Raw genomic sequence first — 16,399 nt, 5'->3', positions numbered from 1 at the left:
ATCCTTGCATTTGATTTGACATTGTTGAGACATATCAAAGCATTTCACAGAACATACTGTAAAGTGCATTGACTGTATATTTTGTGGGCGAAACGCAGCAGCCAATTGGGCACCACAAACAGTCATGGATTGAGTGACCAAATTATTATTATTTTTGGCAGGATTATTACCTCTAGAAAAGCGATTCGCCAATTGAATCGTGTTGAGATATACTATAGTTGTCAGCAGTTACCCGTGAAGAGCTTGGAGATGCTGAACCAGGTGTGTACTACACGCGGTTTCTCTCCTCTTCAATATCTATATACTCCCCCTTGGTGACATCATCCGCAGACATGGGGTCAACTTCAACATGTATGTGGATGACACCCAACTCTCTCTGTCTGCCTCCACCCTCGACTCCAGGACCACTGCTGTCCTGACAGAATGTCTGTCGGACATCAAGTCCTGGATGAGAGCTAATTTTCTCCCATTGAATGTCAACAAGACTGAGGTCCTCCTGATTGACTCATGTCAGCACCTCCACACCTCAGGCACCGATAGCATCTCCATCCATGGATGGACCTCCACCTTACCGAGCCAGTCCAGAACCTTAGCATCTTGTTTGAGCCTCAACTGTCCTTTCTATCCCACATCTGTGGCATGACCCACTCTGCTTTCACCCACCTCCGCAACATCGTCCGGCTCCACCACTGCTTTTCCCCTCAGGCTGCTGAAACCCTCATTCATGCATTTATTACATCTTGGCTTGACTTCGCCAACTCACTGCTTGTCGGTCTTCACAACTCTTCCCTCCACAAGCTGCAGATCATCCAGAACTCTGCAGCTCATGTCCTCTCCCACACCAAGCTCCATGACCCCATCACCCCCACCCTCGCTCGATTCCACTGGCTCCCCATCCCCCAGAGGATAGAATTCAAAATCCTCGTCCTCGCCTTCCAAGCCCTCCACAGCCTTGCTCCTTCCTATCTCTGTGACCTGCTAACCCAATATCAACCTGCCCGCTCCCTCCGCTCAACAGGCTGCTTCCTGTTCCGCGTCCCCTGCCTGGCCCGCCCCACCATCGGCCGTCGGGCCTTCAGCTTCTCTGCCTTTTGAACCCGAGTCACTTTGTCTTGCCTCCTTCAAAGCACGTCTCAAGACCTTCCTCTTTGATTGCGCATTCGGCCACCCTCCCACCCCAACCCTCCTGGTCCCAACCCACTCTTCAAGTCCAAATCTCTGACTTGTCTGTCCAGCGCCTTGGGATGTCCTCCCGAACATGAAAGGCACCGGGTAAATATAATGTATTGTTGTTGTCGCACGTTGCTGTAAAGTCGCTATGCCTGGGTTTACTGTCTTGTTCGACCCTCATCCTTTTCTTCCCCACATCCAAGCCATGACCCGCTCTGCCTTTGCTCAGCTCTGTAACATCGTCCGACTCCGCCACTACCTCACCCCTCAGGCCGCTGAAACTCGTGTTCACGCCTTCATCACCTCCAGGCTCAACTATGCAAACGCCCTGTTTGTCGGTTTTCCCAACTCCTCCCTCCACAGCTGCAGATAATCCAGAACTAACTCCTCTCCCGCACCAAACTACGTGACCCCATCTCCCCCAATCTCGCCTGACTCCATCGGCTCCCTATCCTTCAGAGGATCCAGTTCAAGATCCTGGTCCTCACCTACAAAGCCCTCCATGGCCTCGCCCCACCCTACCTCTGCCACCTCCTAACCCCCTACCAACCCGCCCGCTCCCTCCGCTCAGCCGCTCTGGCTGCTCCACGTCCCCCGACCCACCCACCCCACCATTGGCGGGAGAAGCTTCAGCCACTCTGCCCCCAACCTCTGGAATTCCACCCCCCAGTCACTCCGCCTCGACCCCTCCTTAGCCTCCTTCAAGTCCCGCCTCGAAACCCTCCTCTTCGACCAGGCCATTGGCCACGTGAAAGGCACTGTACAAATGTAATGTTGTTGTTGTTGTTGTTGGGACTGAGATGCTCCAGGTAACGGGCACGTGGTTGCCCTGGCCCACGTGATCCAGCTCTGCGAGGGAAGAGGAGTCACGCGCTTGCGCAGCGCCGGGTTGAGGGCGAAGGAGTTGGCGGTGAGCACGTGACCGGGAGGCGGTTCGAGTGCGCCTGCGCTTCGCTGAAGGCGTGAGGGGGGGTTAAAAAAAGAGGGGTCAGGAGTGCGCATGCGCTGAATCCGCCCCCCTCCCCTCCCCCGTTTGTTTACACGGCGCAATGCGCGCGGCGGTGGCTGTGTCTGTGGCAGCGGTGCCGGCCCGAGGCCGGGTCACGTGAGGGGCGGCGCGAGCGCGGCGGTTGGTTGTCCGGGCGGGAGCTCAGGTGAAGCGGAGGCGCACAGGTAAGGAGTCCGTCAAACACCGCTCGCCTCGCGCGGCGCCGCTCAGGCCCCGCTGCCGCCGCCTCCTCATGCAACATGTCTCTCCCTCTCTCTCTCTCTCTCTCACATTCCCCCTCGTTCTCCGGCTTTATTTACATCTTCACGTCGTCCCCCCGCCCCTCGGTTCCTTGCCCTCACAGTTTACCCGGGAAGGCCTCCCCGGCGCTCGCCGAGTGATGGGGATGATGATGGGGCGGTTGGGATGCTGATCGAAGCGTCGCAGTGCCCTTTCCCTGGAGACAACCTACCCTGATAGGCTGAGTGACGGGCGCGTCGTCCAATGCAGGCCGCGAGCTAGGCGCTGAAGCGAGAGATTGACGGGGGCCCGAACCAATCGGCGCGCAGCTACGGTGTGGTGGGCGTGCCACTTGAACTGAAGTAGGCCGGACCTGTGGTATCAGCAAGCTAGGTTGAGAGTTGGCTGGTTTCACATTGAATTTAGCTGCCAAGGATTGGGGGGGGGGGGGTACTGTATTATTATTATTATTATTCGTAATTAATAATCTTTTTATATCACACCTATAACGTCTGCCTGGCTCAGGTGTTCTCATCACTGGGTCAGTCTAGTGTCAGAGGCGTGGGTGAAACATTAAGGTGCCTGTTCAGGTGGACGTTACATGAGAAAATAATTCACGCTTCTTACATTTGATACAGTGCCTCTCACATCAGGAGGATGTCTGAAACTCTTCACAGGATATACTGTAAAGTGTGGTGACTATTTTTGTGGGCGAATGCAGCGGCCAACGTACACGTAGCACCATCCTGCAAACAGCCGTAAAGTGAATGACCAATTATACACTGTTGTTTAGGACACTGGGAGACATCCCCCTTCACTTTCAGAATAGTGCCATGGTATTTTAACATTCACCTGAACAGGCTGGCCACTCAATTACATTTATAAACTTTATAATGAGTATATTTATGCAGTTTTGAATTATTTTAAAAAATAAATCTGTCTCGGTAGCCGTATTATCCCACTCTTTCACTTTCAGTACATTTGCCTCAAAACAAAAGTTCTGCCTCGATTGTTTTCTAAGATCCTTTGGCAAATGTTTGAGAAGGCTGGACTAACTTGTTACATGGGTGTGGGCCCACAGTATAAAAGTGACACCACACTGTGATCTCTGATCGCAGAACCACAGGAACATTGCTATGAAAAATGGTCATATCACATTGGTGTGGTATGCAATATTGTTCAGAGATTGGGGCTGAGGCAGGTTAGAGGTTGCTTTTCTGACTTTGGAGAACATAGTCTCTTATCAGTTTATATCCTATGGATACTTTCCACAGTCCCGTGTTCTGGTGTTTCAATCCACAATCCTGCATGTTGATATTTCACTTTGAAAATAAACATTACACTTGGAAGATATCACATAACTGATACTACCATACACAATGCTCCAGTGACATCAAGGCAACGGTTAGCAACCAGTGGGGAGTGTAGCTTGTTGTTCCGCATCACATTCAGTACCTTCAGCTCTCTTGTACAAATAGGTTCTGTTTTACCATCTTTTTGTTTTCTATTAAAACTGAGTCAACTCAACTTTTGAAGTTGAGTTGACTACCAGGCAGGACAATACGCTGGAAAGTTTCCTTACTCCAAACGCCTGTTTACCTAGCAGTAAGTAAGAACGTGGTTGTTAGTGGATTGGCAGATCGCTTTTCCAGGGGTAATAACCCATCCAAAATTAAAAAATAATAATAATTTGGTCATTCAATCCGTAACACTGCGGTGGGACACTGCTGTGCGCAATTGGCTGCTGTTTTGCCTACAAAATTTGCAGTATTTTCTGTGAGGTGCTTTGAGACGTCTCAAAGACGTGATAAGGCATTATATCAAATGCAAGGATGATTATTATTATTATTAACTCAAGTCCAGTTGATATTTAAATAAAAAAAACAGTATAATTGGGTTTGTTTTATTTATGAAGAATTTATGAAGAAATAAATGATAATTTCACTTTAGTGTTTTGCATAATTCAGTTATGGGCTTCTATCAGAGACAATACTAATAGTTTCCTGTGTAAACATTCTTACTCATGGTATAAATATAGGATGCACGGTGTGCATCATTTGACTGGGCACAATAAATAGTTGGCCAACAAAGCAGCAATGGATTATGTTGCATAGCCCATATAGTTCCATAATATCCTGCTGCTCCAAATATTTTCAGCTTTTCAAATATTTCTAGGTATTCTGTAAAGGTGTATAAAAGGCTGGGTGATGCTTACTGATGTATGCAGTAATATAGATGACATTAATATGTGGGAATGCTCAAGAGGAAAATTTGCTGTGAGAGGTGAGGTTAGCAAGATTATACAATGCAATATGGATGGTTTACAAATGTGTGATTGTTTGTCTTTGTCTTCCTTCAAGACCCACTTCTTCGACCGTGCCTTCGATCACCCTCCTGCCCCCCTACTCTCCACCCTCCCCAATCCCAACCTCGGGTCCAAAACACTGATTGTCCAGCGCCTCGGTTCGTCCTCCCAACGTGAAAGGCGCTATACAAATGTAATTTTGTTGTTTTTTTGGGCATAGAATGGCTGTGCGAGAAATGAGTTCAGCTGCATAAGAATTCCACTTGATTATTTGTCAGGCTGAGTCATGCGGTTGTGAAGTACACTTACCTGTGAAAAAGCGTCAGTGAAGTAGAAAATTATAGATAATAATAATAATAATCCTTGCATTTGATATAGTGCTTTTCATGTCTTCTCGACGTCTCAAAGCATTTCACAGAATGTGCTGGAAAGTGAATTGACTGTATATTTGTGGGCGAAACGCGGCAGCCAATTGCGCACAGCAGTGTCCCACAAACAGTCATGGATAGAAAATACATAGACGTTTCTTTTGTGAACTCTGAGACTCTGATAAATTAAACCTACTGAAAATTTTCAGGTTTTTTTCCATGACAAATCCAGGTTGAACAGCATGTTCATAAAATGATCATCTTAAGCCACTTTTAAAATTTGTTAAACATCTTAAATTTGTGTAAAGGGAGATCCTCCCAATGTGAAAACGTTCCAATTTGCTGTAGTTGTAAAAGAAATTCGGGACTGGCAGCATAAATAAGAAATACATACATTTCAGTTTATTTATTTTGTGTTGCTATTCCCATTGTGAAACAAAATACACACTTTGGACCATTGGAATCTTCACAAGACCCTTTTGACTTTGTAACTCATGGTTGTCTGCGTGGCATTCTTTCCTAAAATGAAATTGATATTCATTATCCTACTTTCTATGTTCGCTGCTCTGTCTACAAAGCTTTAAAAGGCTTAGAGATGGTGTGAATTTAAACCAGATGGCGGCATTTTTTTTGAGGGTGGGGAGACTGTTTCATAAAACCAGAAATACAGCTATAACTTGTACAGATAACAGGCACAGATTTATTTTGGACTTCAAACAAAGCCCCCCTGCCTGTCTGTGACCAAGGCAAGTAATGGCCCTTTACTGTATTAATGTTTTTACAACTTCCATTCACTGTTGTTTTTCATTTTGAACCACAAATATAAAAAAAGGGATTTGCTTTAGCAAGTTTCATTCCAACTGAACATCAAATAAGGAAGCAGAATTTGTTGCTGAATTTTTTTCATAAATTTGTTTCTGACCCTGTCAGTGTTTGGACTGAAAATGGTCTGCTGCTCAACATCATCTTGAAACCAGTTGATGTGATGACTTTTTTGTACAGTGCTCCAGGAGCTCTGAAGTGGTTTCAGTTAATACAACATGCACAAGCGACAACAGCTAATTTACAACCTAACTTCAAGTTACTGAACTTTCCTTTGCAGTGCTCCATTTACCACGGTCACTGCTATACTTCTGCAAAAGAGTTTTCTATATGCTTTTAATGTTAAAGCTTCAGGATGATTAATATTAATATTGTAGCAATAATGAGTGCCATGGAATGAATACTTTAGTTCCATCTTCACTCTATGTATATTCCCTTATTATTAGCTGTGATTATTTTTTCGGTTGTGCCTCCTATTTTAGTATCCTTATTACTGCCTTTCAGAAGAGATGCTGATCATTGTCCCACGCTAGATGATTACATGTATAAATATAAGGCCAATCAACGATGTTGTAACCCTCGAAATTAAAACTCACAGAATTAATATTTACATGTGTATTAAGATCTGAAGAGTTACATTGGGAATCTGTTTTGAAATGCATAATATAATCAAAATTAGTGCATTGTTTGTGCTTGGAATTGAAGATGCACTTTTTTGCTGTAAAAGTTTTCTCTTGCAAAGTGGGAAATTTGAAAGAAGACACTGAGGACCTGCTGTACTCTTTCCAGCAGTTAATGGACAGTTAGCCAAATTCTGCCCTAGAGATTTTGAGCGTTTGCACCACCTAATGATAGAAATATAATTGTGTTTTAATCTTGAAGTTGAAAGAAATAGTGTGTGCCTGTAACAGAGCAAGTAGCCGGCATAGACCTTCTTTTCTTTTATTTTTTGCCACGGAAAACAAAAAATAAAATCCAAGATTGAAATATCTTTTTCAATTTGGCCAGCAGCCAGACTCTGAATGTGTTGGTACATTAGATCTCCCCCCAACCCACCCCCATGCTGAGAGTGCCAGATTTACCACAGTCATGGGAAAACAGAATGCAAACATTCCCCTTCCCCAACCCCACCAAATTCCCATTTACATTTGCTACACGAGTGTATTTCAGAATTCCTGTGCTTTAGTCATGAGCATGAGTACCATACTTTTCAGACATCCTAACAGAATTATTTTATTATTGCTGCAATTGAAATGTAATCGTTGTTTACTGTGGTTTGAAGACCACAACATTATTTTTACTTGAAGGTTATGTGTTTTGTGTGTGTAACAAATTGGATTGAAAACTAAACATTTCAAGTTTGTTACACCAGCGGCAGGAGCTGGGGGGAATTATTGTTCAAGGTATGATCCAGTTGAGTGTTTGATGTTTTCACTTTGCCAGAAGCCAGATTTAAAAGTATAATTGATATTTACCTAACATGGGGAAAAGCCTCTTTATAGTGCTGAATCTTGAAAAAATATGGTTTAAATCCATGTTTGATATTACATTGCCTGGGATTCAAATATTAATGTATATTAAGTCTGTCACATACGTCGGTATTATTTCAGAAAGAGAGTCAGTTGTTGGTACTTTGATGTGTTAAGTACTTAAACCGTTTAACTCATGCCTCTTCTATGAGTCCCCTCTTCTCTACCACTGAGTGAGAAAGCAGGAATATTGTTCAAAGGTTGGAGAGTTGGGAGACTTGAGAGTTGGGGTCCAAGATTTGATCGGTGAATTTAAACTGGATTTACATTTTATTTCTCTGCCTTGTGTGTGTATGTGGGTGTGTGTATGTCTCTCTCACTTATTTAGCAAAAAATAACCAATATGTTAACGAGTAAATTTCATAAGATGAATGCATTTTTCAGAAAGATGTGCAATTTCGCTAAATTCTGTTTAATTGTATTTATTGTCTTGTCTTTTGAACAGTACTTGGATTGGTCCATGATGGAGACAACAACTAATTTATTTCGTGTGGAGTTCCCAAATTTTACTAATACTCTACTTCAAAAGTTAAACCAACAGCGTCAAGAGGGACATCTATGTGACATTGCTATTCAAGTCCAGGGCTGTTTATTCAGGGCCCACAAGGCTGTCCTTGCAGCCAGTTCCCCGTATTTTTGTGACCAAGTACTACTGAAGAACAGTAATCGAATTCTTCTACCAGATGTGATGAACCCAAGAGCTTTCGAAAATGTTTTGCTATCTTGCTACACGGGGAGACTAGTGCTGCCAGCCGCTGAAATTGTAAGCTATTTAACAGTGGCAAGCTTCCTTCAAATGTGGCATGTTGTGGACAAATGTACAGAACTTTTAAAGGTCTGCACAGCAGTTACACGTCAGAATTCTAATCATTTGAGCAATCATCAATCTCCCAGCAGCAGCAATTTCAATGGTCCTGGAGAGATTTCAGAACTTGGAACCATTGGACAGCCCGAGCTTAGCAGAAATTTAGTGGAAGATTCAAAGGCTGACGAAAATGATGAAGAAAGTCCCAAAGAGAATGGAATGTCACCGCCCGACATAATCGAGCATGACAACCTTCCAAGCAATTCTTCAGGGGAGAATGACCGGCTTAGCACAGAGGTGACAAGCCAAGATGGTGAGGAGGGAGTGAGCGATGGAGCCGAATGTCCCTACGTCAGGCCAGTTTACACTCAACCCAGTATTATGCCTCACAAACGGTGGGTGTACGTGAAACAAGAAAAGTTTGAACACGATTATGATGATGGGATGATTCGCCCTAGTCCCGAAGGGCAGAATATGTCGGAATCAGAAAATATTACTCAGGCTGAACCTGTAATACACTCTTCCAGCATCGATAATGGCTTCCATATTGGTGCTGCCAAAATGCAGGATTTTGAGGAAGGCTATGAAAATCGGTCATATGATGAACAGGTTGATTATTATGGTTCTTCAATGGAAGAGTTTTCAGCTGAGAGAGGAGATATGGGTGTTGTTGGCCTGCGCCAGGACTCCTTAATGGCAGCTGAAATGCAGGTCAATCGATTGCCAGGGTACGGCGTGGAAGCTGAACTAGGAATGGGAGCCAATGAAAAGAATTCTCACTCTGGCTTCACCGCTGTGGTTTACAAACTTTACCCTTGCCAGTGTGGCAAGAATTTTACTCACAAGAGTCAGCGCGATCGGCACATGAGCATGCACCTTGGTCTTCGACCTTATGGCTGTGGTGTGTGCGGTAAGAAATTTAAGATGAAACACCATCTTGTGGGCCATATGAAGATCCACACTGGGGTCAAACCGTACGAGTGTCACATCTGTGGGAAGAAGTTCATGTGGCGCGACAGCTTCCATCGACACGTGACATCATGCACTAAGCTGTACCAGGCACCCGATGTCCGCTGATGGAGCTTGTGGGACGAACAACTCCGTGATATGGTACTTGCTGTGGTGAAGATATTTAAGTGCTTTTTCTGACTCATTCAGTTATGTCCTCATTCACGGTAGAATATCATAGCCTCAGCGGTCACAGCCTGGAAATCTATTAGCAACGTGTTGGTGCTGTGACAACTCTTATTTAACCAGAGATACCAACACTGAAATGTCAAAATACTGAGATTTATATCCCTATAAAATGAGAGTTGGAGAAAATCATGGAACGCAGCACCCCTCCCTGGCCACAAGGGTCTAGGGGGAGAAGCTCTCCACTGGTGGGATCCATTTTCAGTTATATTCCGTGATATTTTGACATTCAAATAAACCGTTTTGCAGTACACTGATGGCTTTGTTCGCTTTGGCCTGTTTCCAATATGGGGAGGGTTACATCTCTTGGAAACAATGCTGTTCTTCAGTTAGCTACACTGAAAATTCTCAGACCTTTCTAGCAGTTTAAAACAGGATAATAATAATAATAACCTTTACTACCATTGCCTAATTTGTTTGTAATACCATGTCTAATGATGCAAACTTATTTGACAAGTTCAGATCTATTTTGTAGATCAACATGTTCAAAATGGATAAGTAACAGATACAGTACTCATTTATCATCAAGGTAACTTTGTCTCGTTGTTGACTTGGTATATGGCCTTCTTAGTCCAGTGGTCCTTGATGGGCACTAGGGCTAACAGTCTGTGTGCTTAAATGTTCTGTTTGATTTGATTTTCCTGAGGATGCTGAAAAGAGTTTCAGCACTAGCTTTGCTATATTTGAGAAGGAGTAGCACTTTACCTAGAGGACATAGCAATGCACAGAAACCCAAGGTGTCAGATCGATGGATCTGTGCCTTAGCATACTCAAAGCCAAAATTCAACAACCTGGTAAAAATGTAATTAGATAAGATCACTAGTATTAAACTGGTAGTCAACAAACTCCCTGTTCAAGGAATTGGATTGACTGTTGGTGATGATTTCAGGGAGCTCCTTAGCCTGGCTAAATTTGCTTTGAAAGCACTGATGTGCCAAGAAATGTAGCACCCCTTAGTATTACTGCATATTTTAAGGGAATACTTTTTTTTAATATATTTAAGTCTATATTATAAAATAATGTTTCTTCTTTGAAGAAATGTTTGCATAAATTAGTACCTTACAATTTCCAGTGTGTCTGGATATAATAATAATAATAATCCTTGCATTTGATAGAGCGCTTTTCACGTCGGGAGGACGTCCCAAAGAGCTTCACAGAACACACTGTAAAGTGAATTGACTGTATATTTGTGGGCGAACGCGGCAGCCAATTGCGCACAGCAATGTCCCACAAAAAGTTGTGGGTTGAAAATGACCAATTTATTATTGTTTTGTTTTGGAGGGATTATTATTAGGCTCTGTGTAGAGTAAGGAAACTTGCCCAAGGTTTCGCCCTCTGCCTGGAATTGAACTCAGGTCTCTCACTTGCAAAGCGAGTGCTCTAACCACTGAGCTACAGGACTCTTCTTTTGTTAACTTTCTGAACACTTCAATGTGGTGGTCAAGCTGGGAATCTCATCAAAGCAGGTGGGTGAGGGTTGACCAACTTATGGAGGAAAGACATGAACAAGTTTATGAATTCTGGCTGTGAATATGGGGAGCTTCAGAATACAGCACCACCTAAGGTTGGGTCCATCTAAGGAAGGGAGCAGAGCATTTAAGAAGAGATAGTAAACTTTGGTAAGTGATTTCTTACAGTGCTCCAGAAACCCTTCTCTTAACAATACTGTATTTCTTACTTTCCATTTGCATCCCATTCCTTATCTTAACCATGGCAAGTGAGTAAACACTGAGACTGGCCCACTTTAATAGTCGATGTACCTACGTAGATGTTGCCACATTGTGAATGTATTTTCACATCTTCACGCTGGAATTATATGATGTCTTTAATATTTACATAGTTTGTCAAAGTGCTGAACTGTCGAGGTCCATTTGCATCTTGTTTTTGTCCACATCTAAGAATATTCTTTGACAAATTTGGTGTTGCATATATTGTATCCTTCAATTGGACACAATACCTTATCAATGGCAGAGGCAGATTGTGCAAAGCTAAAAAGCCTGTGAAAAGCACTTTTGCTTTTGAAGCCAGTCATCCTGTTCATTGTTGCGTGCCTTACTGGTGCTTTCATTGGACAAAGTGTTTAATTACACTTACGCGTTGTTGTATTTTGCAGATGCTAAATGATGTTCCTTTCTCTATATTGCAGACTGGTAAAAGAAACTCTGGTCAGCCAGTCTTCTTTATGACCACATGTTTTGCGGTCATCGCTTGGTTCTAATAGAATACAAGTTTCATCACTAAAACACACTGCTTTCTCATAGAAGAGTACAAAAGTATATTTCCCCTATGCTAATGACAGCAGGATTATAAGGAGATGATGTTGAAACTTTACACAGTAAGTTAGGCTATGGATAGTAATGACACTTGTTTTTTCTCAGAACTTTCTTCTCGGTACAGCTCCAATTTTTGGTAGAAAGTGACAATCTTAGGATCTTATTTGGAAGGCACAAAGAAAACAAGGACAGTCCGACTTCAGTCAAAGTCTGTTCTTCATAGCAAGCTAGAATCTCTGAATTAATTAAAACATTGGGTTACAAACCATCAAAGTGTTATACCGATTGACTGGATCTAATACACTGATGTGACGAGATGCGTATTATACATGTTAAAATTAGAGAAGGGGGAGGAAAAAAGGAACAGGCCCAGCCTCGGATTGGTATTATCCTTTATGTAATAATACCAGCTCTATTTGCACCACAGATGATGCACATCAGATTGAATTCAGATTGAAAGTGCAAAAAGTAGAAATGCTATTCATTTCTGAGCAATTGTGCCTGAAAGAAAGAACTGAGGCAACACAGTTGTGGTTAATGCACAGTAAATGTTTAGACAAGATAATTCAAAAATGAGTTTGGTTTTAATGACATGTTACATCTACTGGTCAATCTGTGAGATTAAAAGTTTACCCCACAAAAATGTACAGTCACTTCATTTTATAGTATATTCTGTGAAGCGTTTTGAGCATCTCAAAGACGTGATAAGGTGCTATAATAAATGCAAGGATTATTATTACCTTAAAACAAAATTCTCTGTTCATGGATGCTTGGTTCAAAACTTCTGATTATTTTCGAAAGTTCCAAAATGCAGCAATGCAGGAGAGCGAAGCCACACACTTATTAGCTAAACCAATAATCATTTGATGGTTTGTAAGCAGTCTTGTTTGTCTTATTGAAATTGACCCAAATGCACCGATTTACTATGAAGTACTTGAAAGCTGTATCCATTCCAGTTTCAGCTTATTTTGACTAGGACTAAAGGGAGTCTGGGAGTGAGTCTTGCAGTATTTTTTTTAAAAAAACATGCACTATCTAGTGTAAGCAATTAAGTGCTAGATCTCCCATTACTGTAGCAATGACCTAGCTGTAACTTTACAGTTAACTAGCCTAACTTTAATGTGAGTTGATTGATGCAAATACACTATGAGACTGTTACCTTGCTGTCAGTTCTGAAGTGGGTTGCAAATGTACAATAACATTACTTCTCGTGTGTTTGATTTGTATCTTTTCATCAATGGAAAATCTTATTTGAAACCGTAATGTTAAGCTCTAGGATGAAGGTCGATTTATTTAAAAAAAAGTTTTGATTTATTTTTGAGAGTTGGAAACCTTTCTACATTGAAATGCTGCTGATCTGGTTGCAGTAAATACGGTACTCAAATGGGCACCAAATAAAGAAATAGTGATGTGAATGCAATACGAATGTGCTGTTCATGCCATTCCTAATGCCAGCAGCATCTTTCTAAATGTCAAACATCTGACAGCTTGGTAATCTTGGTGAGGAGGGAGGTTCTATTTGTGCTGTATGTTTAATTGCTAGAGAGAGCGAGACTAATAGGTGCTTTATGATTTTCACAACTCCTGTTTTCATTGCACACCCTACTATGATTGGTTAGCAAGCCAGTGTTGTTTTAAGAAAAGGGGGGAGTGGGGTGGGGGGGGTGGAATAATTGTGTTGTTCTGATTTTTGTGTTACCCCCATTACACTCCAATGACAATTGGGACAAATACTTCAGAACAAAATGGGGGTGGGATGGGGGAGGTCACTCCATAAATGAATTCCCTCCCCAACTTAAATATTGCCTAATATTCACATTTGCATCCTAGTTAATTTCTTTGTTGCTAACCACTGAATGACTGCGATTGATTTCTCACGAGATTAGCAGAAACCTGCCCATCAGAATGTACAGTCCACGGGTGTCTGTGTACAGTGTACAGAAAACGCAGTTTAAAATGGTGTAAAAATGAAACCCTTTACCTCCCCCTGCAGTAACTTTTTCACAAACCAATACAATTTTCCCCCCATTCGTTTGACACATTCACATGCAGCTGAATCTGAAGTAGGCTACATTTATATTTAGATGATGTTCTGCTCCAGGCTTGACGTCATCAGTTCTGCCACTGTCAGTTTAGTGTATTTTACAGGGCATCTTGCACACAGCCAAATGGAATCCGCTGCCTCTCAACCCTGAGCAACAGTGTGTGTGCTGCATGTAAATGAGGTGTTCATGTTTCACATTTTGATGATATTCTGCACCTGCATACACTGAGCTAACTCGACCAAATTACCTTCTTTAAACAAACGTTGGAGCTCCCCAATGGTTCAGTTGGATGAGAACTGAGCCCGATAGACCCAGAGAATCACAGGCTGTATGTGGCTCTAGCTACTCTCAGACAGGGCAAGAGTAGAGGGGATTCTGATGTGATGGGAAAAGATACAGTTGCGCCACAGTTGTAATTTGAATTGGGCACAATTAGATTTCATGGCAGATCTTTTCTTTCTACTTGTGCCATCCCGATCTGGTGCAGGGTGTTCTGCAGTTTTAAGATGATGTTGCATACTTAGTAAGAGATGGCACTGTTCTCACAAGGGCCAAACCAGCACCCATTTATATTGGCTCCATTTTGATACCAGACAACAGGAGTGAACAGTGAATGTGATAAATGACATTGTTGTACTGAACTCGGAAAGTAAACAAAAACTGGGAAAATTGGGGGCGGACTATTTCAATTCAGCAGCTGTTTAAATCTCAACTCTCTTTAAAAATCGTAACTTTTTTTTTAATCTGCTTCCAAACTACCAATTCCATGTTTTCAAACATTTACCATGGAATATCATGAACTACAGGTGTTAAGTAAATGTGCACTGATTACTTTATAACCATTAGATTACAGAGATGAGTTCATCATAATATTTTGCAATCAATAGTTTATTATACTGTAGATTATTGCAAATTGATTTTTATATTTATATAAGTATAAAACTGAGTTTTGACACAGTTGATGTTTTTGAGGCTGTGTTAGGCTGGATTGATACTGGAAGAATGAAAGACATTTTGAAGAATTTCACCAGTGAATTACAGTAATCACTGCAATAATTAATATATTAATCTTCAAATGGTGAGTTCCTGTTAGAATTTACTTTCAAAATTGTGATTGATATGCAGCATAGTTCATTCATTCAAGTGGCTTTCTGCCAAGCAGATTATCATGTCTTTGTGAAGCCTCAAAGAAACTGTTTGTTAAAATGTTTTGTTACCAAATGTAAAGATCGAAAGTACTTCAGGAAATGTAACAAGGTATTTACTGTGCTTTTTAATGCTAAGTGGAAATCCCAAGAATTTAATGAGTTCCTTTCTCCATTGCACATCACTGTTTTTGTCAATGTGTTGTCTGTTTATCTATGTGTCAATTTAGTTAGGTCTTGAATGTCAAATGTACGGATATTCATGAACAGTACCATGCACATTTCTGGTGCTGAAGAAATAAACCGTGGTGCCTGATCAAGGTACTGTATATAGAAATAAGCTCAGCGTGTTCTGTGGTGGATTCATTTCCTGGGTGCTGTACTATATTACGGCTATAATTGGAGTTGTCAAACCATAATAGAGAATTGAGAGAGGTTTCTTTGTTACCACTTCATTTTAGCTGCAGATCTGGTTCCTTGTTTTGATGCACAACTGCTGCAACGTTTAAAAACTCAGTAAATAAATAAAATGGCATTTTTTTGCCTTATACTTTAATGCTTAAGCAACAAGTTTGAGATTCCTTCATTTTGTTGTTAGAATAAAAGCCATGTGTATAATGATGCACATATTTTGCTTTACTGAGGCCTCAGTCTAATTTTAATTTGGTCATGATATAAATTGCCTTTCCGATTAACAGTTTCTTTCTTTAGTAGGTATGCTTTAGAAATGTTAATACTAATCTAATAGGTATTTTAACAAATGAGGATAAATCTAGCATTTTGACCTGTTAGTTAATTTCAGGTGAAAAGTTTGCCTGGCCACAAAATAGTACAAAATCTTTGACTTATAAACTCCTTTCTTCCATGACAAAAAAAATACAACTCACAACATAAATAACAACAAAAGTTTCAGTAATATAACGTTAACCTTACTGTGAAACTCTACAGAAGGTGACTATGGAAACTTTGACTCAAAAAGAACATTACGTCATTTGACCTTTCTAGCAAATTGTGCAGTCAAGACTAGTGTTTTTTAGGATGTTGCAATTCTTGAACCTCAGTGTATGTGTTAGAAAGTTTTCAAAAGGACCTGATATTAAATCGTTCATTCCAGTTTAAATATCGAGTAGGTCTGTGCATGATTTTCTACAAGGTAGTTTTAACTTATGCGGGTTCCATTCTATATTATCACTCTTTCTTAGCAAATGTTATGAACGTTCATTAACTGTTAAATATTGCTGTTCATGTTTTGTCCTCTGTTATTTAAAAAAAGTGCTGTAATTGTGAATTGACACTGATCCTGACAAGTCAAGTCTATCATGTGTGTCTAATTCTTCTCCTTGTGAGTTTAAGCGTCTCTTTCTATTCTAATAACTGTACAGTATATGGCTTGTTTATTTACATCACCAATACTGCAAGTATTAACTTCTTCTCATAGAAGAAACCTGTGACTGTTTTGTATAACAATATATAGTAAAATAAATGTAACCAGGTTCCGATTCATTGGTCGTTGCT

At 41.4% G+C, this 16,399-nt stretch overlaps 1 protein-coding gene across 1 annotated transcript; it reads left to right on the top strand.

Moving 5' to 3' along the window:
• Positions 1-2,249: 2,249 nt before the first annotated feature.
• zbtb43 (zinc finger and BTB domain containing 43) lies at positions 2,250-9,790 on the top strand. Its single transcript, XM_007911424.2, has 2 exons — positions 2,250-2,343; positions 7,868-9,790. Exon 2 carries the CDS (start codon positions 7,883-7,885, stop codon positions 9,302-9,304), a length of 1,422 nt encoding a protein of 473 aa, XP_007909615.1. The 5' UTR covers positions 2,250-2,343; positions 7,868-7,882; the 3' UTR covers positions 9,305-9,790.
• The last annotated feature ends 6,609 nt before the right edge of the window (positions 9,791-16,399 follow it).

Source organism: Callorhinchus milii, unplaced genomic scaffold (genome assembly GCF_018977255.1).
Source record: "Callorhinchus milii isolate IMCB2004 unplaced genomic scaffold, IMCB_Cmil_1.0 Scaffold8, whole genome shotgun sequence".
Classification (NCBI taxonomy): Eukaryota; Metazoa; Chordata; class Chondrichthyes; order Chimaeriformes; family Callorhinchidae; genus Callorhinchus; species Callorhinchus milii.
Note: the sequence above shows the minus strand (reverse complement) of the source record. Positions and strands in the feature narration are given on the sequence as shown.